Source organism: Panthera pardus, unplaced genomic scaffold (genome assembly GCF_024362965.1).
Source record: "Panthera pardus isolate Hobbes unplaced genomic scaffold, ASM2436296v1 HiC_scaffold_12, whole genome shotgun sequence".
In the NCBI taxonomy this organism is placed as follows: domain Eukaryota; kingdom Metazoa; phylum Chordata; class Mammalia; order Carnivora; family Felidae; genus Panthera; species Panthera pardus.
In genome coordinates this window covers 5187425-5205869 of record NW_026526677.1, presented here as the reverse complement: position 1 = coordinate 5205869, position 18445 = coordinate 5187425, and the positions used below count along the sequence as shown (strand labels likewise).

The 18445-nt window shown below is 62.4% G+C and overlaps 2 protein-coding genes across 14 annotated transcripts in view; one reads left to right on the top strand and one right to left on the bottom strand.

Annotated features, from left to right (window-relative positions):
* Nucleotides 1–1306: 1306 nt before the first annotated feature.
* On the top strand, nt 1307–12726 carry TCIRG1 (T cell immune regulator 1, ATPase H+ transporting V0 subunit a3). Of its 3 annotated transcripts, XM_053899370.1 has the most exons (21): nt 1307–1409; nt 2517–2582; nt 3809–3928; nt 4304–4382; nt 5058–5278; nt 5379–5464; nt 5985–6111; nt 6193–6275; nt 6440–6533; nt 6613–6825; nt 7333–7477; nt 9674–9813; nt 9907–10064; nt 10149–10239; nt 10795–10913; nt 11004–11217; nt 11482–11610; nt 11749–11853; nt 11933–12050; nt 12300–12477; nt 12576–12726. In XM_053899370.1, the coding sequence occupies exons 3-21, from the start codon at nt 3812–3814 to the stop codon at nt 12652–12654; spliced, it is 2496 nt and encodes an 831-aa protein (XP_053755345.1). In that variant the 5' UTR covers nt 1307–1409; nt 2517–2582; nt 3809–3811; the 3' UTR covers nt 12655–12726. The 3 variants fall into 3 exon arrangements, with proteins under 3 accessions (XP_053755345.1, XP_053755346.1, XP_053755347.1); XM_053899371.1 differs by lacking the exon at nt 2517–2582 and having other exon boundaries at nt 1312–1409; nt 3808–3928; XM_053899372.1 differs by lacking the exons at nt 1307–1409; nt 2517–2582 and adding an exon at nt 3201–3449 and having other exon boundaries at nt 3808–3928.
* Nucleotides 12727–15106: 2380 nt separating this feature from the next.
* The window catches only part of CHKA (choline kinase alpha), a 61393-nt gene continuing 58054 nt past the window's right edge, over nt 15107–18445 (bottom strand). For all 11 annotated transcript variants that reach the window (XM_053899377.1, XM_053899379.1, XM_053899381.1 and 8 more), the window contains one exon: nt 15107–15340. Coding sequence is in view for 5 of the 11 variants with exons in the window: in XM_053899383.1 (XP_053755358.1) it covers nt 15281–15340 (60 nt within the window). In the remaining 6 variants the exon portion in view is untranslated. The remainder of the gene's footprint in view (nt 15341–18445) is intronic.

Here is an 18445-nt window from a genome sequence, read left to right as displayed (position 1 = left end):
TCACGGAGCCTATATTTGTACACAGACAAACAGAACACTTCTAAAAATGGATCAGGGGGCGCCTGGGTGGCTCAGTGGATTGAGCGTCCAACTCTTGATTTCATCTCAGGATGTGATCGCGAGGTCACGGGGTCGACCCCTGTGTCAGGCTCCGTGTTGAGCGTGAAGCCTGCTTGAGATTCTGTCTCTGCCCCCCCCCCCCCCCCCCCCCCCCCGCTCTCTTGCTCTCTCTCTAATTAAAAAAAAAAATTGGGTCAGGCTATCCAGCTCCGGACTGGGTTCTACCCCCTTCTGACTTGTCAGAAACTGCGTGTGTGTGTGTGTGTGTGTGTGTGTGTGTGTGTGTGTGTGTATGCACATGCACCTCTAATGCCATTTTGTAACAGTGGGGTCCTGGTCTCCCCTGCACCAGGAGGTATTGACCTGAGGCCCCCATTGGTGCTGTTTGGTTGTGTTGAGGGGTCCTCCCCACCCTGGAAATAGGCCTACAGTGCCCCAGGATGGGGGCCCCACTTTTCAGAGGACACTGACCTTGGCTGTACTTTCTACCCCCAGCTCTGGGGCTCCATTTGCCCACCACTCCACCCCTCAGACGACCTTGCCATGTGGGATTCAAGGATCACTAGAGTTGAGGGGCCCCTTGCACCTCCTGTCCCCGGTGGGTATGGTCCTGGCCCGTTCAAAGGGCAGGCAGCTGGGCAGGTGTGAACCTCAGCTCAGGGGTGCTGGGGCAGGACCAAAGTCACCCCCAGCTGGGGGGGGGGGGTGGGGGGGGGCGACAGCTAACAATTGGGTGTCCAGCCCTGAGTGGAAGGACATAACATGGCCTGGCCCTCCATGTCCTGTTGCCATTGAGGAAAAAGGCCCAGAGAGGGTGAGCACCTACCCAAGGGCACAGAGCACTGGGCCTGGAGCTTAGGTCCCTACCCCGGGTGGTCAGGGGCAGGAAGGTGGAAGGATCCGGTGCAACTGTGGTCTCATGAGAGACCTTCAGCCATAGGCCTCTAGGTTGGGGGGAGGGGGGGGGGGGACGGTCGGACGTCCCATGCCCTATCCCCGGACGCCTCCCCGCACCCCGGGCCACGTAGGCGTGCGCGGTCGGCGCTGGTCTGTGTCCGCGCTCTGGTCTCTGGGCCCCTCGGCACACTCCTCCAATGGTCCCTCAGGAAGTTAGGGCGGGCGGGGGGTCGCAGCCGGAGCCCGGCGACCTTTCCAGCGGCTCGCGGGACTCCGGGTGGGGACTGCGGGGCCCGGACGGGACGGGGCGGGGCGGGGCTTCCGTGGGTCCCGCCCCTCGCGGCCCCGCCCGCCCGCCGGGGGAAAGTGAGTTGCGTGGGCGCCGCGGCGGGGAGCGCAGTGCCGGGAGCCGAGCGCAGAGCCGAGGGGCGCCGCGTGCTGCTGGCCCGGGGGTGAGTGCCCCGGCAGGGGTCTGCAGGGCCCGCAGCCCCGTCTGCCACCCTCGCTTCGCCCTGCGCCCGGAAGGGGATCTTGGAACCCCCACCCAGCTGGATCAGTGGATGAGACTCAGTCTGCCGGCCCGCCCGCCGGGTGTCAGGCCTTGGTGGGGGCCACAGCGGCGAGGAGGAGGAGGGGGGAAAGAGAAGAGGAAGAGGAAGATGGGGAGTTAACAGCCACTAACTACTGAGCCCAACTCCGCTGGGCCTGGTGGCGCGCTGGTGGCGCTCAGAGCTTTCTCTGTGGCATCTTCCTCGGAGGGCGGGACCCATTCTACAGATGAGGAAATTAAGGCCCACCCAACTACAAAGAGGGAGAGCTAGAGGCAAATTAGGGTCACTCCAGCTCCAGAGCCTACCGGTCTGGAAGAGAAGAGGCCTCAGGCCCTCCCCTCCAGTCCAGCTTTCATCCTGGGTCAGGGGCTTAGAGGAGAGATCTGGGGGTTCCTGGAGTTGGCCTTGGCCTCAGTCCCTGAGGGACCAGAAGGAGGGGACATAGAGTGAGGAGAGGGCTGCAGTCTGGACCCTGAAGGCCACAGAACTGAGGAAACTTCATTTGCTCCATCAAAGGGACTGGGGTGGCCCCTGGCTTGGGTAGGGGCCAGGGAGGATGGGGGGAAGGGGTGAGCCAGTGGAGTCCTAAAATGTGGGGGAGGGGTCTGACCAGCTCCCTACACACCGGGCCCACCCCAGCTTGTCCTTGTCGCCAAGGGAATTGCCGAGGGTGAGGCCCTGTGAGTGAAGGGTGCAGCATGGGGGCCGCTGGACCCTTGGATCCCCAGACCTGGTTCCCTACAACCCTCCAGCCTTTCAGGGTGCTCAGGGCAGAGAACACATATTTCCTCTGAGCACATATTGTGCACTGGGACTTCCAGACCCGCAGCCCCAGGGCCGGGCTCCTGCCTGGCTCGGCCACCTGCTGACCACCTGATCCCAGACCTCAACTCTCCACGTGCATTGACCCGTCTGTAAAACAGGCCTACGGGGTCCTCTCCCCCCAGGATTGCCGTTAGGCTTAGAGGTAGTGTGGGTAAACTCTCATTATTTTTACTCCCTACCCAGGTCCTGTCTCTCCTGGGGCTGGCCAAGTCCCATTTACCCAAAGAGGAAGTGAAAGTCCAGAGAGGGGGAGAGACTCCCCCAAGGTCACACAGCCAGTCACAGTTTGGGCAGGGCTCTGAACCCTGGTCCCCGGCCTTCTGGGGATGGAACCCAGCCCCTCCTGCCCACCCTTCCCTGTCCAGGGCCCAATGCTTCTGCGGCCTCGGGCTGCCTCTCAGCCTTTTCTCCTCTTCCAGGCTGGGGCCGGGGCTGCATTCCCTCATTAGACTGAAGTAACCCAGGCCCCGGGGGGCGGAAGTGACCAGCTGGGCTGGCCCCAACCGGCCCAGACAGCCGGCAGGGCCTTTGGTGCCAATTGGTCACCCTCTCAGTTGGGGACCTCACTCGTGTCTGTCCCCTTCCCCCACCGTTTGGGAGCTAAGGAGACGGAGTCCCACAGAGGGGAAGTGGCTGGCCCTGGGCCCCCAGAGCAGGGGCCAAGGAGTCCTGGCTTGTGGGCCAGGGCATCTGCGGGGCCTCCTCCCTCGGCATTTGGGCAGGGCCCCGGCGGGCCCTTCCTGCCCGTGTCAGTTTCCAGTTTCATTTTGTGGATTTCGACACCTGGGAGGCTGTTCCGCCCCAGTGTAGACTGCAGCTGCCAAGCAGTCCGGGCCTCAAGGGCATGTCTGCCGCCAGGCATCTCGGGCCTCAGTGAGGGGAGCCGGCGGAGACCCCACCCCCTCAGCACACACCCAGACACCTCAGGGAGGGAGCAGGGCTCCAGCTGCCTGTGGGGGACAGGCCCAACCTCAGTGCTGGGTGTCTGGGTCACGGATGGGCGCTCCGTGGTGTAGAAGGACAAGGGCTCATGGCCAGCGAGGGCCGTGGCACTTAGGAGGCCGGCTGCTGGAGGTGACCCTTGGCCTGGGGCGCCGAGGGTGATCAGGATCCCAGGTGAGGGCAGGCCACAGAGGAGGGACAGTGGGAGCAGAGGGCAAGTGTGAGAAGAGCCGGTGCCACCAGCGGTCAGGGGTGGGTGTCCGGGACAGGGCAGAGCCCGCTGGGAAAGAGCTGGAGTGAGGTCGGGCTGTGGCTCAGGCCGTGAGGTCGGTCCGCTCCCAGTTGCACGCTTATTTCCTGTGTGACCTCAGCACCGCTTTGAGGCTCCCCAGGCCTCAGTCTCCCCGTCTGTCAGATGGGGTTGGTAGCGGGACCTTCCATGGATTGAGCCGCGGCGGACGGAATCCCTACTTGACGGGGAGCCGTCTGTGGTCCCCGCCGACTGAGCCCTCACCCCCTGCCCGTCCCACAGGACCATGGGCTCCATGTTCCGGAGCGAGGAGGTCGTGCTGGTGCAACTCTTCCTGCCCACCTCCGCTGCCTATACCTGCGTGAGCCAGCTTGGCGAGCTGGGTCTCGTGGAGTTCAGAGACGTGAGTGGGGCCGGACGCGCGTGGGGGCGGGGCTTGTCCTTAGGCGTCCTAGATGGTGCGACGCCACCCCCACACGGCCCCTGGCTGTGCCTGAATCCCAGCAGCCTCTGCCGTAGGTCCTCTGCTCCCCGAAAGGCCAGCCTTACGCACGGCTGAGGCCATCTCGCCTCCTGGGCCCCGTCACACCGTCCCCGGGGCACGCAGGGCCTGGTCCGTCTCCAGCTGGGCATCTGGAGGTTCATGGTGTCCTCACACCTTTTGGCGGGGGGGAGAGGGAGGCAGCCATGGCCTGTAGAGAGCCAAGCCTGGGCCCTTGGGTGGGGACCTCCCCGGCCCCCTCCCCAGAAAACTGACGCCTCTGTGCGGCGACCACAGCTCAATGCCTCGGTGAGCGCCTTCCAGAGACGCTTCGTGGGGGATGTTCGACGCTGCGAGGAGTTGGAGAAAACCTTCTGTGAGTTGGCCCCAGGCCCACATCCCAGGCAGGCTTCCCGGAGGAGGTGCCAGTCGAGCTTGGCCTGAAAGGAAGAGTCCTGGTGCCCCAGGTGGAAGGCAGAGAAGAGAGGTCCAGGCCAGGCCCTGCAGAGCCAGGATAGGGCAGCTGGGGTCTGTGGGGGGGTCTGTGGGGGGGTTCTTGACAATGGGGCTTGCTTGGAAGAGACCTCGAAACCGCGTGAGGGCCTAGGAACTCATCCAGTGGTTGCTGGGAGCCACCATGGTTTTCTAAGCAGGGGAGGGGCTCAGACAGAGCTTTCTTTGCTACAGATGGACTGGGGTGGGCAGAGGCCAGTATCCAGGGGCAGGTGCCCCAAGGAGCTGCTGCTTCTTTAACCCGGACAAGAGGGACCCCTGCCCTGGACCACCACTGCGGGGCCCAGGCCCTGGGCGGGGGCCGTGGCCAGGGCCCTGGAGCAGGCAAGCAGTCCACACACGCTTGGGAGGAGATACAGGCTTGGCCTGGGGTTTTTCTGGGGGTCTCGGATCCAGTGAATCGACTAGCTGGCGGCCAGCGGAGTTTGGGGCGGCATTCGGGACCCCCTAGACATCAGGCAGCCCTCGGCTAACGGTGGCCATTAGCCGGTGTTGGCCCCCGGACGGCCTCCCCCGACGCCCGACCCTCCGCACCCAGTGTTCCTGCAGGAGGAGGTGCGGCGGGCCGGGCAGGTGCTGTCCCGGCCGGAGGGGAGGCTGCCCGCGCCCCCGCCCCGGGACCTGCTGCGCATCCAGGAGGAGACGGACCGCCTGGCACAGGAGCTCCGGGACGTGCGGGGCAACCAGCAGTCCCTGCAGGTCCAGCTGCACCAGCTGCGGCTCCACGCTGCCGTGCTGGGCCAGGGCCACGGCCCGCCGGTCAGCTCCAGCCCGGGGGGGAGGCGGGGAGGCTCGCGTGGGGCTGGGGGTGCCAGGCCCCCGTCCGGTCGCGGGGCTCACGGTGCCTCTCGGCTCCCAGTTGGCAGCCACCCACGCCGACGGGCCCTCGGAAAGGGTCCCCCTGCTCCAGCCCCCCGGGGGCCCCCACCAGGACCTGAGAGTCAAGTGAGTAAGGGGCGCTTCAAGCTTTTCAGCCGGAGGCCTTGACGGACTCCTTGTCCGGTGCTCTCCTCGCCCACCCTCAGATTGCCCCCCGGCTTCCTCCTTCTGGCCCAGAATTTCCCTGGCTCGGGGCGGGTTCTCCTCTTTTTTTTTTTTTTTTTAATGTTTATTTATTTTTGAGAGAGAGAGAAACAGAGTGTGGGTGGGGGAGGGGCAGAGAGAGAGGGAGACACAGAATCCCAAGCAGGCTCCAGGCTCCGAGCTGTCGGCACAGAGCCCGACGCGGGGCTCGAACTCACGGACCGTGAGATCGCGACCTGAGCCGAAGTCGGATGCCCAGCCGACTGAGCCACCCAGGCGCCCCGGGTTCTCCTCTTCTGGGCCCTGCCGGGGTGGGGAGGCTCCGGCCTTCTCCCTGGGAGCAGGGCACCGTGCCTGGCAGACTGTCCTGAACAGGGGGCCTGGCCGGGGCTAGGTAGGGGGAAGCTGGGGCGGCCCCCGCCCAGCCCGGCCGGCCCGGCAGCTTTGTGGCAGGTGCCGTGGAGCCCTCCAAGGCCGCCGCCCTCGAACGCCTGCTCTGGAGGGCCTGTCGTGGCTTCCTTATCGCCAGCTTCCGGGAGACAGAGCAACAGCTAGAGGACCCCGTGACGGTGAGGGCCGGGGAGGCCCGGGCTGGGGGTGCGTCCCGGGCGGGGCCAGGACCGCAGGTACAGTGGGCCCCCCTCCCGCAGGGCGAGCCTTCGACGTGGATGACCTTCCTCATCTCCTACTGGGGCGAGCAGATAGGGCAGAAGATCCGCAAGATCACGGACTGGTGAGATCGGCGGGGGGGGGGGGGGGGGGGTGCTGGGCGCCCGCCGCGCTTGTGCCCAGGCCCCTGCCTGTCACCACCCTGTCCCCCGCTCTGCCCCATTACTCCGCCTCTGCCCAGCCGGAGCCCCCGGGGCCTCCCCTCACGTCACCCCTCCTCCCTGCCAGCTTCCACTGCCACATCTTTCCGTACGCGGAGCACGAGGAGGGCCGCCTCGGGGCCCTGCAGCAGGTGCAGCAGCAGAGCCACGAGCTGCAGGAGGTGGGCGCTGGGGGCCAGGCTGGACGCCCCGCCCGCCGCACCCCTGCCCCTCCTAACCCCCACCCCGCGCCGGCCGCAGGTCCTGGGGGAGACGGAACGCTTCCTGAGCCAGGTGCTGGCCCGCGTGCAGCAGCTGCTGCCGCCCTGGCAGGTGCAGATCCGCAAGATGAAGGCCGTGTACCTGGCCCTCAACCAGTGCAGCGTGAGCGCCACGCACAAGTGCCTCATCGCCGAGGGCTGGTGTGCCGCGCGCGACCTGCCCACCCTACAGCAGGCGCTGCAGGACAGCTCGGTGAGTGCGGCGGGTCTCCCACCTCCCCCCCTGCCAGGCGGGTGCCTGTTCCCGGTGCCGTGCCTTGCCCAGCCCCCCCCCCCTTCCTCCGGGGAGGCTGCCCTGATGGCCTCGGCCATCCCGAGGTCGTAGAAGCCCTGGGACGGGCCAGAGCACCCTGGAGGCCAGCTCAGCAGGCCCTGGCCCGGGGGATCTTGGGCCGTCGGAGGGAGCCTGGGGCTACGCATCCGTGAAATGGGTGTCACGGCCGTCTGCGGGCGCCCCGTCGGCTCTCACGTGTAGCGATGGGGCTCCCTCTCCTGGGTCAGCTCATCTCAGGCTCTCCCGGGATCTCCCGCGGTTGGGGCAGGTGGGGCTGGTCGTCCTCTCGCACAGAGGGGAGGAGTCTCCCAGGCACCTGCCCAGGGAGCCCCGCCTCTCCAGCCGGGTCTGGCTGGGCGTGTCAAAGGGTCCCTGAAGGTCCCCGCCCTCCGTCTCATCCCTCTGTCTGTCCACCCGGTGCCCCAGAGCGAGGCAGGGGTGAGTGCCGTGGTTCACCGCATCCCCTGCCGGGACATGCCCCCCACGCTCATCCGCACCAACTGCTTCACGGCCAGCTTCCAAGGCATCGTGGACGCCTACGGCGTGGGCCGCTACCAGGAGGTCAATCCCGGTGAGAGCCATGGAGCCCCGCGGTGTCTCCCCACTGGGCCCGTCCCGCCCTCTTAGGTTGAGAAGCACACTCCCAGCATTCCGGGGTGGGGGTGGGGGTGGGGGGCAAGGGGAGGCCGCGTGGGAACTTTGTGTTTATCCCCAGCAAGCCCCCTAGCGAGGCTTACGAGGGGTCCAGCGCGGGGCTGTGCAAAGAACAGGTTTTGCCGTAGAAACAGCTCAGGTTTGAGGTCCCACTTAACTTGGCACATTTTTTCGTTCGTCTGAGCCTCAGTTTCCACATCTGTAAAATGGGACGCATAGTTCGGCCCTCAGAGCGGTGCTGGGAAGGCTGCCCGTCATCAGATCGCAGGGCAGCAGTCCTTGAGGCCAGAGTTAGCCGGCCCACTGATGCGCTTTTAGGCCGCACCGTGTTTGTGAGAAGCGTGAATTGGGGGCCGTCGGGCTCTCCCAGGAGCACACCCTGAGGTGGGGACTCAATTAAAGAGAGGTGCTCCTGGGAGAAACCAGTCAGGGACCGCAGGGGCAGGGGGGAAAACTGAGGGCTGGGAGTCGGGGGGGGGCCACAGGGGGCTGGCTCTCCTCCCTCCCCAGCCCCCTCTGCACTCCTGGGGCACCTGGTCTGTCACCTGCCTGGTTCTTCTCCCTCCAGACACGGCTCTCCCTGCAGCAGGCTGGCTGCAGTGTAGCCAGTGGCCCAGCGGCCCCCGTGTCACCGGGTGGGGACCACGGTGGGTCTCTGAGCCCAAAGAATGGGTGTAGGAGGCGAACCACGGTGGGACCCGTTTTTGGAGAGGACTTAGTAATTGGCCAAGGAAGGGTCCTGCCTCACCCAGGGGGCTAGAGGCAGGGTGCTGGGACCCCCCCCCCCCCCCCGAGGTGGCCCGGAGAGGACGTGAGAATGGAACCATCGAGTGAACGGTGATCAGGGCCGCATGTAGTCCTTCGGGGCCTGCCGTCCCGCGGGGTCAGCATCCTGGAGCTCGACCTGGGCCCCTCCCGTCTCGCGTGCTCACAGCTCCTCCGTGTTAGCAGAGGCCAGTCCAGCTAGGGCAGCCTGACCACCAGGCGGCCAGTTGACAAAATGCCCCCAGCTCTCGGAGCAGTCACTTTGGGGGGGATCAGTCCGCCAGGGCTGGTGCAGCAAAGCACACAGGTGGGGGCTTAAACCAAGGGTACTTCTCGTCTCCCAGTCCAGAGGCTGGAAGTCCGAGATCCCCGTGTCCGCAGGGCCGCTTCCTTCTGACGGGGACTCCGTCCCAGGCCGACTTCCGTGCTTGGCTTGGAGACGGCCACCCTCACGTTTAAGCGGCACTCTCCCACGGAATGCATCTGTGTCCGAATCCGCCCCCCCCCCCCAATTTTTAAAGTCTATTTTGAAAGAGAGCATGAGCATGAGCAGGGAAGAGGTGGGGGGGCGGGGGGGGGATCCCAAGCACTCCACGCTGTCAGCACAGAGCCGGACGCGGGGCTCAAACTCACAAACCGCGAGATCGTGACTCGAGCCGAAATCCAGAGTCGGACGCTTAGCCGGCTGAGCCACCCAGGCGCCCCCAAGTTTCCCCCCTTTTATCGGGACGCCGTTCCTAGCGGGGTAGGGCCTGTTCTGCTGATCTCCTTTTCCCTTGATCACGTCTGTAGAGACCCTACCTCCAAATTAAGGCCACTTTCTGAGGGACTGGGGGTTAGGACTCCAGTGTATCATTTTGGAAGGGACACGACTCCACTCCTCACAGGGATGTGCGTTGTGGTCCTCGTAACGCCCGTTAGGGGTTTTTCCCATTTCGCTGAAGGGAGAGTGAGACCTCAGAGGTTAAGCGACCAGCTGGGCCTTCCGGAATTTGCCATGTGTGGGTCAGGACCGCCACCGGGCTCTGTTCTTTCCGAGTGTATGCTTGCAGCTCTCTTAACAGCAGCAGGACCCGGTTTCCCTCGAGTGCTGCGGCCCACCAGTACTGCCCTGATAAACTCATGGGCAGCAGCTCTACGAAGCAGCAGTATTGAACCTCCAGTTTATAGATGTCGGAACGGAGGTTCAGAGAGGTTAAGTCACTAGCCCGCCGTCACACAGCCAGGGCTCTGGAACGCAGACACACGGCCTGGCGCCCCTGCCTCGCCAGCACCCCTCCCCGTTTCCTGGGATCCCGAGGCCTGTCCCTGGGGGTCCTGGCTGACCGCCTGGCCCCTCTGCCCGCAGCACCCTACACCATCATCACCTTCCCCTTCCTCTTTGCCGTAATGTTCGGCGACGTGGGCCACGGGCTGCTCATGTTCCTCTTCGCCTTGGCCATGGTGCTCACGGAGAACCGGCCGGCCGTGAAGTCGGCGCAGAACGAGGTGAGGGCCGGCCCGGGGGGCCCAACCCACGGTGCCCCCGTGGGTTGGGGGCCCGGGGCGGTCCCTCACGGCACCCCCCCCCCCCATCCCCAGATCTGGCAGACCTTCTTCAGCGGCCGCTACCTGCTCCTGCTCATGGGCCTGTTCTCCGTCTACACCGGCTTCATTTACAACGAGTGCTTCAGCCGCGCCACTGCTATCTTCTCCTCCGGCTGGAGCGTGGCGGCCATGGCCACCCAGTCGGACTGGAGGTGAGGCCCGGCCGCGGCGCCGCAGCCCCCCCCCCCCCGCCCCCGCCCCCCGCAGCCCCCGCCCACCCCGTACTGTTGCCACAGTGACGCGTTCCTGGCCCAGCACCCGCTGCTCGCCCTGGACCCCAACGTCAGCGGCGTCTTCCTGGGACCCTACCCCTTCGGCATCGACCCCGTGAGTCCCCGCCACTTGCCACGGGGGGCGGGGGGGGGTGCGGGCAGGTGGGAGGGCCGGGCCGGGGCTCCTCCGCTGACCCTGACCCAACCTTGAACCTGACGTGACCCCCTGCCCCCGCCCTTCAGCCATGCTCGCCGAGCCCCTCCCGAGTGCCGGGCCTGGTGCCGGTGCAGGAGGTGTGGGGGTCCGGAAGGACGAGGGGGCTCCCCTGGCTTCAGAAAGCAGAGAAGCGTATGGTAGTAAGGGCGGCCCTCGGCTCGTTCTTGGCCTGCTGCGCCGGGCACCGTTCCGTGCCCTTGACGTGACATGATGGGGTATTTAGACAACCCCATCAGCACCGTCCCCATTTGCAGATGAGGAAGCAGAGGCACAAGGATCACAGGCTCAGTGTCCCCTAGCTAGGAAGAGCTGGGGTCTGGGCCATTCCCTTCTGCTGCCCCACAGCGGGCAGGTGGGCCACAGACGTGCCGAGGCCCCACGGGGGCAGACGGGCTGCTGAGGGACTCGGGCGGGGAGCCCCCCGCGTGACACCCGTCCCTCCTGCCACCCCAGATCTGGAGCCTGGCCGTCAACCACCTGAGCTTCCTCAACTCCTTCAAGATGAAGATGTCCGTCATCCTAGGGGTCACCCACATGACCTTCGGGGTGGTCCTGGGAGTCTTCAACCACGTGTGAGGGCCCGGGCTCCGGGGGACACCGGGGCAGGCGGGGCCGGGCGGCCGGGTGGGTGACCCGGCGACCCCGCCCTTCTCCCGGCGCAGGCACTTCGGCCAGTGGCACCGGCTGCTCCTAGAGACCCTGCCGGAGCTGGTCTTCCTGCTGGGGCTGTTCGGCTACCTGGTCTTCCTCGTCGTCTACAAGTGGCTGCAAGATTACGCCGCCAGGGCTGCCTCGGCCCCCAGCATCCTCATCCACTTCATCAACATGTTCCTCTTCTCCCGCAGCCCCACCAACCAGCCCCTCTTCCACGGGCAGGTGCGCAGGCGCGGGGGTGCCGGCCCGCACCCGCTACGGGGCCACTGGGAGCCTCATCTGAGAATCGGGGACGCGAGTCAGGCCTCCCTCCGCCGGGGAGCCGGGGAGGTGGAAGGAGGGCCGGCGCAGTGGGTGCTGGAAGCTTCCCCCCTCCGAGGACTCCTTGCGGAGCCACGTCCCCGGGGGAGGGGCCGACCGCAGGCTCTCTGGGCTGGGGCGGCGCGGCTCAGAGGGGGCCGGTGACTGGGACCCCCTCCCCCGCAGGAAGCGGTGCAGTCAGCACTGGTGATCCTGGCCCTGGTCATGGTGCCCGTCCTGCTGCTCGGCACGCCGCTGTTCCTGCGCTGGCGGCACCGCAGCCGCTCGCAGAGGGGGCCCGCTGGCCGACAGCCGGTAGGGGGGGCGGGGGGAGGGGCTGCCGGGAGGTTTGACCCCACCCCGGCCTCCTCTCGGCTTCCGAGGGGCTGCGAGCGGGCGGCGGCGGCGGCCCGGGCCCCGTCCCTGCTCATGCCACCTGCTCCCCACCCCCAGGATGAGGACAAGTCCGAGATTCTGGACTCCTCCGATGCATCCGTGGCCGGCTGGGGCCCTGATGAGGAGAAAGCGGGGTGCCCGGAGGACGGAGAGGCGGCCGAGGTGGGTGTGGTCTCCCCGGGTGTGCGTGTGGGGTGCCGGCCGCCCCCCGGCCCGCCCCTCACAGCTGCCCGCCCCTCAGTTTGTCCTGTCCGAGGTGTTGATGCACCAGGCCATCCACACCATCGAGTTCTGCCTGGGCTGCATCTCCAACACGGCCTCTTACCTGCGCCTCTGGGCCTTGAGCTTGGCCCACGCCCGTGAGTGACCCGGTCGCGGCGGGAGGGCTGGCCGGCCGCGGCTCGAGTCCTGGCTGCCTCTGCCGCTCAGAGCTGCCGGCTGGGTGGCCTGGGCGGGTCACTTCTCCGGGCCTCGGTGTCCCCTCTGTAAAGGGAGGATGTTGGAGGAGATCCCCCCCCACCGGCTCCACAGGAAGGCGGGCTGCCGCGGGGGGCTGGGCGGGCGCCCCCTCGGCCCTGGCCCCCACTGCTGCCTCCCCGACCCCCCAGAGCTGTCGGAGGTCCTGTGGGCCATGGTGATGCGCTCGGGCCTGGGCCTGGGCCGCAAGTTGGGCGTGGCAGCCGTGGCGCTGGTCCCCGTCTTCGCCGCCTTCGCCGTGCTGACCGTGGCTATCCTGCTGGTGATGGAGGGGCTCTCGGCCTTCCTGCACGCGCTGCGGCTGCACTGGTGAGAGGCCCGCCTGGCCGGCCCCGGGGCGGGGGTTGGGGGGCGCAGCGCGAGGGCCAGGGCCTTCCCCTCACCGGCTCTCCCCTGCTCACCCCCAGGGTGGAGTTTCAGAACAAGTTCTACTCAGGCACTGGCTACAAGCTGAGCCCCTTCACCTTCGCTTCAGAGGAGGGCTAGTGTCTGTCTGTGGCCGCACCCCGGTCCCTGCCCTTAGCTCCGGAGACAAGAAATAAAGATGTAGGACTGGGACCTCCGTGTCAGTCCTGTCTGCGGTGCCGGGGGCTGGGCAGGCAGGGCCGGGCTCTGGGCTCGCGCCGGTCCCACCCCCACGGGGCTCCTGGTGTCGTGGGCCCCGCACCCTGCTTTACGCTCGTCTCCTTCGTCCCCTCCTTTGCAGCTGAGGTTGGTGCGGGGTACAGCGGGGTGGGAGGCCCTGGTGTGGGATCTAGAGCCTTGAGAAGTTGGGGAGAGGCCCCACGGCACATCTGCAGTAATCCCAGAGCCTTGGGGTGAAGTAGGGGCAGAACTAGGACCCAGGAGAGATGTTTCCAGCACATTCTAGTTCCGAATGAGTGTCTTACCAGGCTGAGCTGGTGGGGAGTGAGCTCCTCATCCGCGGGATGCGCAAACTGGCTGTAAGAGAACGTTCCGGATACTCTGGACATGAAGGGTGATGTCTGGCACAGATGGGCCAATACTTCCACGCCCTGGTGCCAGCCCCACCCCAGGCACTCACGATGGTCCAAAGCGAGGACACACACACACACACACACACGCACGCACGCATTTCACACGGGGCAGTGATTACATACATACACACGCCACCGTCCTGCAGAGAAGGGCAGAGGCTGTCCAGGGCCCCGCGGGTGAGGCTGAACTGGCCTCCAGGCCCCACCGCCCCTTCAGGGGAGGTTGTGGTCTCTCCCATCCCTCCCTGGGTGACCGGTCCTGTCCCCCTGAGGCCATCCTCCGGCTGCTGGGGTGGATGATGGCATTTCACATGTCTTTCTGGCCTGGGTCCCACCACCGGCTAGGAGGCAGCACCAGTGCTTCTCAGAGGCCTTGCTTGCTCGGGCCGAAGAGCTGCAAAGTGGTTCTTCCGGCAGGAGGCCTCGGGAACAAAGGCCGCTTTGAGGCCAGCAAGGCCCTGGGCACAGCAAGCCGGGTGGCCTGGCGCTCATCTGGCCAGCTGCTGGGAGGAGCCCGTCCCCTGGGTCCAGGACTGCCCTGCTCGGAGCCCCCAGACGCGGTGGGGAGGTTGTGGCTGGCGGGGCCACAGGCCAGAGCCTGGGTGGGCACAGGAAGGAGGGGGGAGCATCGCTCTGGGTGAGAGCTTACGCAGGCGTGAGGGACCGTTTATTGCTCAGATACCAAAACATTCACCTGGTTAAAATTTTAAATGTCTAGAAGGGTGAATAGTGGAAAATGTCCCTCCTGCCTTGGCCAAGGCAACCGTTCAGTTTCCTCTGGGATATACCACTGCTTCCAGTTTCTACATCCTTCTAGGTAGGGGTCTTTACGGGGATGGGGGTGGGTTGGGAGCCTTGCCTGACACTTAGGACACACCCAAGGGTGACAGTGAGGATCGGTTTGTATGCTTTTATTGTTTGTATAGTACAATCTCTGGTAGCAGAAATGTATGCACAAAATAACAATTCAAATAAGAGTTCAGAGTAAAAAAAAAAAATCATCCCAAAGGACATTTAATATATATGGGTGTCACAGGCCTACCGCATCCACACCCCCACATTCCGTATACTGGCTGCTCTTTCCCACCAGAATGACCCGTCAGGGACACAGGGGGGCAGCGAGGGCAGGGGCACCTGGCCGAGGGCCAAAGCCGGGCCTCCGGCGCCCCACGGCCCCCAGCAGAGGGAGCCCCCGGGCAGGACGATGCCAGGGCAGCCAGCCCGGTCACAGGATCCCCGAGCAGAGGCAGAGGAGGAAGAGAAAAGCTGCAGACGTTCGGGCCAACCCCGCTTTCCACGGGGAAGGCAGCCGGGAGGCGTGTGTGTCCCCAGGACCCCACACTGCTCCCCGGCCGGCCGTGGGCTCTGTGTGGGCCACAGCCGCCTGCCCGCCCCGAAGCTGGGGTTAGAGAAGCACATTCAGTTACGGAGGAGAGCAGGGCGGGGGAAGTGCCCGGTTAGGGGGCGACGCGCCGGCCTGACCGGTCCCCGGGGGCTACGGTCACGGGACGCAGACAACGGCTCACCCCCCTCCCGAGCCGTCTGCGGTCTCGTGCGTCCGCCACGTGGACCAGAAGGTGAAGGAGCAGCTTCGGAGACTCGCGGCCAGGCCGCAGAGCGACATCACAGTCTGTCCCGGCTGACCGGCCACCCTCGGGAGCGAGCGGTGTCTACACACATCGTTCGTTACCCCAGAGAGCCTGGCTGCCGTGCTCACCAGCACGTTCACTCACATCCTTGAAAAAATCAACGTTAACCAAAAAAAGTACCCGCAGAAACACGGTTCACTCTTGCTGTCTGCCATATCTGACTGAAAACTTCAGGCCCCGGACACAAGATGCCTTGCCTAGATTAAAAGGATTCTGAGATATTGCACTATTGTACTATATTTCTGCTTCCCGATCTCATCGCAGAGTCCTAGTGAAATCGTAAACAAGATATGAAATAAATGTTACTCAGTTTTAATACAGTCTTTCGTATCATACACATCTGCGTTGGGCAGCGAGACATCCGAGCCTTCTTGCTGCAGGTGCGGCAGTCGGGAGCACCGAGGGCCCCTCTGGCTCGGCCGCCCCTGCACGGTCCAGGGATGAAGCCGCTGGCGCCTCCCACACTCACACCCCAAGCTTCCTCTTCTGGTCGAAATAGGCATCGAACCTTGCCTGGGCATAGTCCTAGGAGACACAAGGAAGGGCAGGCTCACCAAGGACTCCCGCCCAGAGCCGCCCACGTCCCGTCCCCCCCCGCAGGGCAGGGCCCCAACCACCAAGGCCACACAGAGCAGCTCCGGCTGCCGCAGGCTGTCCGGGAGCCCAGGCACCAAGCTCAGTCACCCTGGCCACCCTGGCCCTGCAATCCAGGCGGGACCCCCGCCTACGTATTTGTGCGCTGCCACGGTGCCCCATCTTGTCGACCGGAAGGCCGCAGACACTGATGCAAACAAAGGCTCCCCTCTCAAAGGAAAAGGTCCCGGGGGCGTCAGGAAGTAGAGGACAGAGGTGCAAGAAAGGACGCACCATGGGTTTTCTGGAACCCCCTACGGCATGATTACTGCCCAGAATGAGAGAGGGAAGTAAGAAAAGCTGGTCTCGCGTTCCGGGCATTCGGGAACGAGAACGGTCAAGCCACCGTGTGTCTCTGGGCCCGCTCCCCCATCCATCCGTCGGGGTGGACGACGCGATCTCTTAAGCACCTGCTCCAAACTGAAAAGCGTGTGACGCTAACTGCCAGAAGATCACAGCATCGCTGTTCACAACTCGGTGTTGGGGTGTAACTTCTACGCCACAAAAATTAACTCCTTCACGCACACGGTTGGACGGTTTTCACAAACGCATACATCCAGTTCAGCAGCACCGCCACAGTTACGATAAAGAATATTCCGGCACACTCAAGTTTCCACGGGTCCCACCCCGCCGCCTGGCCACAGGCAGCCTCTGAACCAATTTCGATCAGTACGGGTTGCTAATAGAAAGCTTTTCCATAAATGGAGTCACCCGGTCTGTACCCTTTTGCCTGGCTTGTTTCACTCGGCATAACGTTTCTGGGATTCATCCGTGCTGCGGTGAGCATCTGGGTTCGTTCCGGCTTACTGCGGGGTACTTCTCCATCATCTGGACCTCACACGGCACATTTATCCGTTCATCTGATCGGCATGGAGGGTACTTCCATTTCAGGGCTATCACACAGGAAGCTGCTGTGAGCATTTGAACCCAAGTCCTGGCGTGGATGTATGCTTGCACGTCTCCTGGATCAATGATGCCCCAGTAGAAGACTATCGGGCTGTACGGTAAACGTGTGGCCGGACTGTCTTCCAGACCGGTCAGACCCTCTCACCAGCCCCCTCGGCAACATACGCCAGTTCCGGCCACTCCACATTCCTGCTAACGTCTGATACTGTCAGGGTCTTAAAGTGTTAGCCACCATCACAGGTGTGGAGGGAATCACCCTGGAGATTTAATTTGCATCTCTTTTCATGACTAATTACATTATGCAGACAAAAAGATGTGTACTGGCCGTTTGTTTATCTTCTGTGCAGTGTCCCAATCTTTTGCCTGTTTATAAAGGAGGTTTGGTTTCTTGCTAAGTTGTGAGTTCTTTCTATATTCTAAAAACAAGTCCTGGTCAGATACAAATTTGCAACATCTTCTCCTGTTGGTGCTTGCCTTTTTATTTCCTTAAGGATGTCATTCAAAGAGCCAAAGTTTTTCATTTTGATTAAGCCCAACTTACTTTTATGGTCGGTGCTTTATGTAACCTAAGAAACCTCTGCCTCGGTCAGGAAGCTTCTCTCTTGTGTTTTCCAGACACGTGGTGGTCTGAGCTTTTACATTTAGGTCTGTTGTCTCTTTCAAGTTAACTTTTGTGTATGGCAGGAGATCAAGGTTCAGTATTTTTTCCATATGGCTATTTAGTTGTTCCCACATCAGTTTTGAAAACACAACACTTTCTTTCCCCCAATGAATTATTGTGGCCCTTCTGTCGAATACTGGTTGGCTCTACGTGTGAGTCTGTTTCTGGGCAGTGGACTCTGCTCCATTTGACCGACGTCCGTCTTTCCACCAATGCCCCACTGTGTCGATACATCTCGAGATCAGGCAGAACGAGTCTTCCGACTTGGTTCCTTAGTTTTAGTTTCACATACATTTTAGAATCAGCTTATCAGTTTCTGCCAAAAAGCCTGTGGGGGTTTTGACCGGGATCGTGGAGACTCTGGAGATCGGTTTGGGAAGAACAGACTCTTCATACTGAGTCTCCTGAAGCCATGAATGTGGTCTCTGTCTCCATTTAGGCTCTCTTAGCAATGTTTTACAGCTCTCAGTACACAGGTCATGCACATATTTTTTTTTTTTAATTTTTTTCAACGTTTTTTATTTATTTTTGGGACAGAGAGAGACAGAGCATGAACGGGGGAGGGGCAGAGAGAGAGGGAGACACAGAATCGGAAACAGGCTCCAGGCTCCGAGCCATCAGCCCAGAGCCTGACGCGGGGCTCGAACTCACGGACCGCGAGATCGTGACCTGGCTGAAGTCGGACGCTTAACCGACTGCGCCACCCAGGCGCCCCAACATATTTTAAAAACCTTATCCCCCTAAGTATTTCATACTTTTATGCCATTGTCAATATGGTAAAATTTCATCTGTAACTATTTCTACCCTATGGGAATGCAGCTGGTTTTTATACACTGCCCTTGTATCCTGTGACCTCAGTAAACTCCCGGCATAGTTTAACTAGCTTTTCTACTGATTCTTTTATATTTACTCATGTACATGATCATGTCACCTATAAAATAAAGGCAGTTTTTCTTCTTCCCTTCTGATTAGGAATTCAATTTATTGAATAAGTATATGGTCATTTGTTATGTCAGTTTTGGTAATTTGTATTTTCTAAGAAATTTGCACGTGCACACTGTCGATCTGTTGGCATGAAGTTATTCATGATATTCTCTTACCCTTTTTAACATCCATAGGATCTGTAGTGATGTCTTCTTTATACCTGGTATCAGTCATGTGTCTTCTCTTTTACTTGCTCAGTATAACCAAAAGTTTATAATTATTATTGAACTTTTCAAAGAACCAACTTTTGGTTTCACCGACTTTCTCTCTCTCTTTTTTTTTTTTCCCATTCATTTTCTATTTCAACGATTTCTGCTTTTATTTTTATTTAGTTCTACTGACTTTGGGCTTAAGCTTGTTTTTCTCTTTCTAGCTTCTTAAGGTCACTGGTTTGAAAACTTTCTTATCTAATACAGATGTGTAACCTTCAAAGCCACAAGTTTTTA

What these genes read in the sequence shown, in the direction of transcription:
- TCIRG1 (XM_053899370.1), top strand. Translation starts at nt 3,812, where the DNA reads ATGGGCTCCATGTTCCGGAGCGAGGAGGTCGTGCTGGTGCAACTCTTC. An exon ending in AGGCGCTGCAGGACAGCTCG is followed by an intron (nt 6,826 to 7,332) that starts GTGAGTGCGGCG and finishes CCGGTGCCCCAG; the next exon opens with AGCGAGGCAGGGGTGAGTGC. An exon ending in CACGCGCTGCGGCTGCACTG is followed by an intron (nt 12,478 to 12,575) that starts GTGAGAGGCCCG and finishes GCTCACCCCCAG; the next exon opens with GGTGGAGTTTCAGAACAAGT.